This window comes from Castanea sativa, chromosome 9, assembly GCF_040712315.1.
Source record: "Castanea sativa cultivar Marrone di Chiusa Pesio chromosome 9, ASM4071231v1".
In the NCBI taxonomy this organism is placed as follows: Eukaryota; Viridiplantae; Streptophyta; class Magnoliopsida; order Fagales; family Fagaceae; genus Castanea; species Castanea sativa.
Window position 1 is genome coordinate 22676624 of NC_134021.1, and position 7060 is coordinate 22683683.

Here is a 7060-nt window from a genome sequence, read left to right on the forward strand (position 1 = left end):
TACTTTTATCAAAAATAAAATTTTACCATATGAGCACAAAAAATGGGACGTAGGAAACATGTGCATTTTATTCCAACATGAGCTTTGGATCTCGAATTCACAAAATAAGGATTATGGGCTCGTTGCTTCAGAAATGACAAGCTACAACCATAAATGCCACCAAGATAGCATCCAATGTCCCCCGATTTACACTGTTAGACACAATAGGGGGACAAAAAATCCTTGGATTCCATGGTTGGAGACAGCGACACTTGCGTGTTCTTAGGAAATACTATATTCATAATATTTTTATAACACTTTTACAACAAATTTTAGATAGCAGATTATTATTAATGAGTAAAAAAGTAATTTAAATAATAGGTTCAAACTAAAACTAGTAACAATCTCTCGTCTGAGATTTGTTATGAAAAGATATTGTGGCCAATAACACTAATAACAAACAATCTTTTTTCGCCTCGTGTCCATATTCTTAATGTTATGGTAGGGGGATTTTTCTGGGTTGCTTCACAAATTTTTTTTCCCCTCCCTTTTTCGTTAAGAGACACGGTTTTGCTTCACAACATGTTGACACAAAAGAGGAAAAGAAAAGAATCATATATGTTCCTCACATTATTAGAAAATTGAATTGGACACGACCACACCTGCATACAAAGAATTTGTATTCGCATGCCTACATTTGTATTGTAAAACCATTCAGGTTATATTTTTTTGGCCTCATGCCTACTTTTCTAAAACGTTATGGCAGAAAGGGGGTTTTTTGGGGTTCCTGCAAGAACTATGTGTTCCAATGCATTTGATCCTTCATCTTCTCCTGTAATTTAATCAATGATCAGTAGCTCTCTGATTTGAGTTCAGACAATAATGGCTGTCGAGGAATTAAAGGGGAAGGGTTACCCCCCACTGTGTACCCCATGAACAGGAAAGTTAAAAAAAAAAAAAAAAAGAAGAAGAAAGAATGGGAGTAACATCCGTTGTTTTTTTTTTTTTTTTCCTCAAAAAATTAATTGTGATTTTTCAATAATTAAATAATTACAATGGGTAAGAAGAGATTCGGATCTAAACATCTGAAAGTACTAATTGAGCTCCAAATTCCCTCAAAATTCTGGATTTCGTTATTTATCTATTTTTTATTTTTATTTTTTGAGAGTGTGGCATTGTTATATCATATAATTGCAGGTTCCTTAATATACAAGCAAATTTAGAATTTTCAATAACCATGCATAATCAGAAGCTTCAGAGAAACTGTACTTTGTAAGACACAGCCATCATGTAATGACTGCAAAAAGTCTAATAGAGATTAGAGAATACACAATTCAAGTTCATTAAGTTTTGACACAAGTTTCCCGCAAGAAATATTAATATTAAATATAAATATTAGTGCCAAAATCCACCTAACCATCCAGTCACAGTTAAATATATATCCCGCACCAAATCTGGGTCATAATGTCATATTTATAAACAAATTTACATAAATATACCCATTTTATAAGTCTCTTTCCAGATGGAAGTTCTTTCTCAGACTTCATCTCCCTTATTTGGGTTCAAACCATAATCACCATGACTCACCCTATGGCCTATATTGCAAAGCATCTTGTCCTCAGCATGTCATGTCTGGAGAAAAAGGTTAACCTGAAATCCAAGCTAAACTTAGATTAAAGTTTAAATAGGCAGTAAAGATTAGGATAAAGTAAACTGAAAATATTCCAAAACTTTCAAACTCCAAAACAGTTTGTTGGCAATAGGCACCAGACAAATTTCTGAAATAACTGTGTCAATGACACCTATTGCTAGTTCGTTGTCGTGACATCTTAAGAACAATTAATGAAGTTGACAGAGTATGAGTGCATTACAAATACTTGAAAGGGAAGGTCCAAAAGAATTATAAAAAAGAGTAGCAATGTTCTTGCACATTCTTTCTCTTGCCTTCTTTTTCTTTTTCTTTCTTAATTGTTATTTTTTTTCCTGGGAGGGGGCATAGGCAAACAGATTCACACAACACATGGACCCATGCCGGTAGACCCTCAATTCAAAGAACTTCATTCTGAACAACAGATGCTCTCTAATGAGAAATAATGGTGTCAGAAACATGAGTAGCAGGGTGGCTTAATCAGTGGGCTCCCATAACAGGATTTATAAATTAAAAACTGAAAAAGCTAATCACCGGCATCAGGACTCACCTTCAAATATGAAATGCTGAGGATAGATGCACTTGCTGAAACAATGTTCATCAACTTAACCTGAAGCTGAACTTGCAGCGCAAGAAGCAGGTTGATTGCTGTCATTCAGAGGGCTTTCTCCATGAGTCTCTGCAATGTTCTGGTTGTTCTGCTCCGTAACAGAAAAATCACCTACGTGATTTGCTACAGAAGCTGGGTTGTCACTACTATTTTCTCTGGTCTCAAGGCGTTCCATCATACGAGATACACCAGCAATTCCTGCATTCACTTCTCTTGGAACATCAGAGCCAATATCTGTCATGGAAGTGTTACGAGAGAAAAGCCTCTCCTTCCACCCTCTGGTACTCTTTGAAATTGACTCTTTGTATCTAAGATACCAGTACAACAAGCATTATTGATAAATGAGCAGAGGAAAAAGCATACTAAATCAATCCAAAAGAAGAGTCATTTTTGAAATTATACCTCATCGACATGGCATTAAATCTAGATTTCAGAGACTCTGAAAATGACTGAAGATCTGACGGTCCTGCTCCATCTTGATTTGGTGGTGAGGAACGTAGAGCAGGGCTCCTACAAACAGATAAAAACTTCTAAACATATAGATACACTGCATATAGGAAATTCATTCCCACATTGGGGGGGAGGAGAGTCGTGACAATTATTTAAGGATATAGAATAATAAACTACCGATTACTAAAGGAAATTCCTTGACGATTTGCTGGCAGGAAAGTAGGTCCAGATGCTGTGGAAGAAATTTGATCAGTATGAACTGAAGGAAAATGTGGGACCTGTTGTGATGGTTCATCCCCACCAGATGCAAGCGGGGTCGATGGACTAGCTACACTAATTGCTACTGGTTCATTGTCCCCCCCAGAGGCAGAAACGGGACCAGGTCCACTAGGATGAGTGGAGAATACCAAAAAGTGTGGTCGACCATGGGCAGATGATCGACCTCTGTGACCATCCCTCCTACCAATGTGGTGGGCCCTTCCCATTGCAGCAGCAGCTGCCAAGTGCTGGATTATACGCTCTTCAAGGTCAGCATCATTAGCACCTACCGGTAACTGCATTGCAAATCAAGAAGTAACATAAGAATAACCTGATGCACAAATATTGAACAAATTTTTTTTTTGTTGAGAAACACAAATATTGAACATGTTAATAACAAATGAAGTAAAACAAATTTCCAAGTAATGAAAGAAAACAGACATGCTGCAATTCAAAAGCACCAAGGGTGGGATGATGAAATATAGTGGCATTTCTTGGTGGAGTAACCCTAAAGCTCCTCTCTCGTTCCACTGCCTCAAGCAATTCTTGACTGCCACAATATACAGATAAGACAACACCATGAAAATAATTACAAGAAATTGTTATGAGTAAAGCCAAAAACTAATAAAACCAAACACACCTGGTAGAATCCTTTAGGCTAATAGGTTGCCAACACATGGGACACTGGGAGCTTCTTTGGCACCTAAAATTAAAACCTAGTGAATTAGATCCCAATTCTATTCTTCCTCAACAAATTATATCTTAATTACAAATAGATATAATTCATCATATGCCATAATAAAATAAAATGTTTCATACATATACATACTATTATAATAAACAGTATGATATGATTTATTTGGAATTTAAGGCTGAGTTGAGTTTTTATGATTTGTGTAGCATTACAACCAATCAATCTAAGCAACCAACCTGCCAAAAAAATAGAAGGAAAAAGGGTGATCCCCAGCCATATTGTCATAATTCAGAAAGGGAAAATGGTACATAAAGAAAAAAAAAGTCTGTCCAGCCTAGGTGTTTCAAGTTCCACTTTTTACCAAAAACAAAATAATTCTAACTCTTTGAACCAATAAGTTTGATTGCATTAGAGACTTTTTTTTTTTTAATTGATCATTACATAACAATGGATCTTGAACTCATGACCTCACCCTCCACCTTGTTCTTTCTAGAAGAGAAGATGACATTTAAGCTAGTGCTCATTGGCATTTCCATTTGAGCGGATTTGATAATACTGACCACCTGACCCAACCTTGTTGGGTGAAGGAAAAGCTAAACCAATGTCACCAACAGGCTAGACAAAACAGTTCAAGGGTCACCCATGGGTGGGTGGTTGGACCTGGTGGAGTTATCGGACTGGGGATGCATCAATTGGTCCATTCCAAGAACAATTGGCCCAAACTTAGAATCCTTTTAAAAGCCCAATTTGATTTGATGCATAGCAAAAACACATGAACAAACCAAGCTAACCACCTAAGCTAGGATTCATCCAAACCATTTCCACATTTCCCCATTTACCAAAAACAGTAAAAAATCATCCTCCCCTATATCCTGTCCACTTTCCCTTCCTTTCTATCACGATGATGAGGAATGTGGAGTGGCAACAATGAGCCAATAGAGTAGTGACAGTGATGATGACATGTAGTTTGTCATCCCAAGATCATTGACAACACCATGACCTTGAAGAAGCGCACAGTGAAGGAATGACGATGATGATGCAGCCAGTACCACACAGTGATGGTGACAACTGATGACGGCAGATCACCATGAGTTCATGATGCGTCAACACCAAGCAAATGATTTCAAAAGATTGAAGCAGTGAGTAAAAAATGTGTCTGAGAGAGAGAGATCTCAAACAAATGCTATTCCATTGATTTTTTCAACAATATAGGTATTCAACAACATATATACACGAATTAAAAAATAAAGGATTCATACTTATCAAATAAAGGAAGGAGAGAATGATTAATGTCAAAAAGGAAGGTCATACAACACTTCAACATTTGAAAAATGAAATGAATTATAATTTGTACCATTCAAGGATGCACTGGAGGTGAAATTCATGCTTGCAAGTAGTCACCTGCAAGGCAAGAGAGGATCAAATTAAAGGACATTGCTACAACATAAAAAAATGAAAATGATGCAAAAGTTTTTGCAAGAGGAAAAAGGGAGGAGGAGAGGGGGGGGGGGGAGTGCTATAAGTGATATATTATTAAATGTTTCATAATTAATACACTTTTTTTTTTTATAGATATATTATTAAACTTATTACCGTTGATGGATCACTTTCAAAAAAATCCTCGAGGCATATGCTGCAAGCATCGTCACAGGCTTGTTGTATTCCCCCCTCCACAAAGGCTGCAGCTGATGTCAAATGACTTTCAGGCTTTGTCTCCTCCATCTCTGGAACCTTTTAAACATAAAACCCCCAAAATTTAGAACAAATCCTAAGTCATACAATAATATTTCTGTGCATCTCATTCAAAAAATGCATCATATTAAAATCTAGAAGAAAAAGCAATCTACATTAGGGAATGTTACCATATCAGTTCTTGAAAATGAAAACTAGAACCCCATTACAGACAAAAATTACTAACAAATCAACAAAGCTGAAAAACTAGTTAATTTTTGCCGCAAAACTAACAAACATTCCCAACATGAATCTTTTTCCAAGAATTTCAACTTGATGGAAGTAAGGAATCTTATTAAAGACTTCTACATAGGTCATGTAATTCCAAGAGAGAAGACAACATTACATTCTTCTTTCAGCTCTGCCAGCTGATCAATTTTTCCCAATAAATAATTCTAATACTAAAACTGATTTTTTTTTTTGTGTTCTGCTTTCCTTATCCAACCTAACTCTAGTTGTCTTCAACATTTGTTGTTTAGTATAAATTTAAGTATTACACGGCATCACATCAAAGACTATCAATTTTCCTTCATAAATTTGATAAAACTACATGCAAGTTTTAGTTGCATTATTCTTTGTGCCAACCAGCAGAAAACAGCTGCCAACAGCCTTATCCCTTAGCAGCCAGCCCAGTTCTCCTCATGTGGGAGAACTTGGGTTTGAATTCCCCTTCCCAACTTCTTATTAGCACACACAAAAAAGGGCTAGAAAACGACTTATAGCTATTTTGAACGGGTTTTGAACCTACAACTATACCCAGAAGTACAATTTGAGCCACAGCTCATTGGCAGCTAAATTGGTTTCATACATAAAAAATTAAAAATTAAAAACCTGAGGATCATCACTATTTTCACAAAGGAAAAAGAGTTATATCAATACCCTCTATTACATATTTTACAAATTTTACAAAGGAACAACTTTGGCTTACGACATACATACATACATACATAGAGGAACAAAGAGATATCTATAATGAAAACCCAGATGGGAAATGGATCATCTACATAAGAGATACAGTTCCATGAAACCAATATGAGATTTTTTAACAAAAAGACAGAATATTTATTGAATTTGAGTTTTAAAAAGACAAGAAAAAGGGTTTACCTCCATCAAGGAATTGGAAAAGGTCCAGAAAAAAGGGGTCAAGTAATTATAGGAACGCCCATAAAACAAGGATCAAGCTGTGAAATCACCAACCCAATCCAGAAGCAATGCTAGAGATCCATACAAAGAAATAAAAATACAAGAATTCAGTGATGATTATGATAGAAGAAGAGGGGGGAGAGATAATGAGAATGGAAAAGAAAGAATAGGACTTTTTGTGAGTATTGTCTCTAGTTTCTTACCTTTACCTTTAATTATGGGTTTGTTTGTTGCTCTTTGGATTTTGTTATGTGTTGGAAAACAAACCCACCATCCTCTCACCCAACAGCATCTGAGACTCTCCAGAGCCAGAGGGGCCTCTCTCTCAATAAAGTCTCATTTTTCCTTTTAATTATTGGGATCTTATCTCATGTGATGTGATAAAGTCTATTCTCATTTTCAGACCCACAACTTGCACTGTATTCATTTATTTCTCTAGTTACTTTCTTATGGTTTTTTTTTTTTTTTTTATACTTATTTTTGTAAGTATTATTGATTGGTTATCATAAGCAACGTAATTTTACATGAGTGTCCAAAAATAAGAACG

At 35.9% G+C, this 7060-nt stretch overlaps 1 protein-coding gene across 4 annotated transcripts; it reads right to left on the reverse strand.

The window, feature by feature from the left end:
- Positions 1-1339: 1339 nt before the first annotated feature.
- LOC142610321 (E3 ubiquitin-protein ligase RHF2A-like) lies at positions 1340-6859 on the reverse strand. 4 transcript variants are annotated; one of them, XM_075782126.1, is made up of 10 exons: positions 6723-6859; positions 6475-6584; positions 5233-5370; positions 4994-5040; positions 3586-3648; positions 3387-3495; positions 2865-3241; positions 2640-2747; positions 2178-2545; positions 1340-1629 (listed from the first exon to the last, which is right to left on the reverse strand). In XM_075782126.1, the coding sequence occupies exons 2-9, from the start codon at positions 6478-6480 to the stop codon at positions 2233-2235; spliced, it is 1161 nt and encodes a 386-aa protein (XP_075638241.1). In that variant the 5' UTR covers positions 6481-6584; positions 6723-6859; the 3' UTR covers positions 1340-1629; positions 2178-2232. The 4 variants fall into 4 exon arrangements, with proteins under 4 accessions (XP_075638241.1, XP_075638239.1, XP_075638242.1 ...); XM_075782124.1 differs by having other exon boundaries at positions 6717-6857; XM_075782127.1 differs by having other exon boundaries at positions 1340-1641; positions 6717-6857.
- Positions 6860-7060: the final 201 nt, after the last annotated feature.

What these genes read in the sequence shown, in the direction of transcription:
- LOC142610321 (XM_075782126.1), bottom strand. An exon ending in AGCCTAAAGGATTCTACCAG is followed by an intron (nt 3,496 to 3,585) that starts GTGTGTTTGGTT and finishes ATATTGTGGCAG; the next exon opens with TCAAGAATTGCTTGAGGCAG. An exon ending in TTTAATGCCATGTCGATGAG is followed by an intron (nt 2,546 to 2,639) that starts GTATAATTTCAA and finishes CTGGTATCTTAG; the next exon opens with ATACAAAGAGTCAATTTCAA.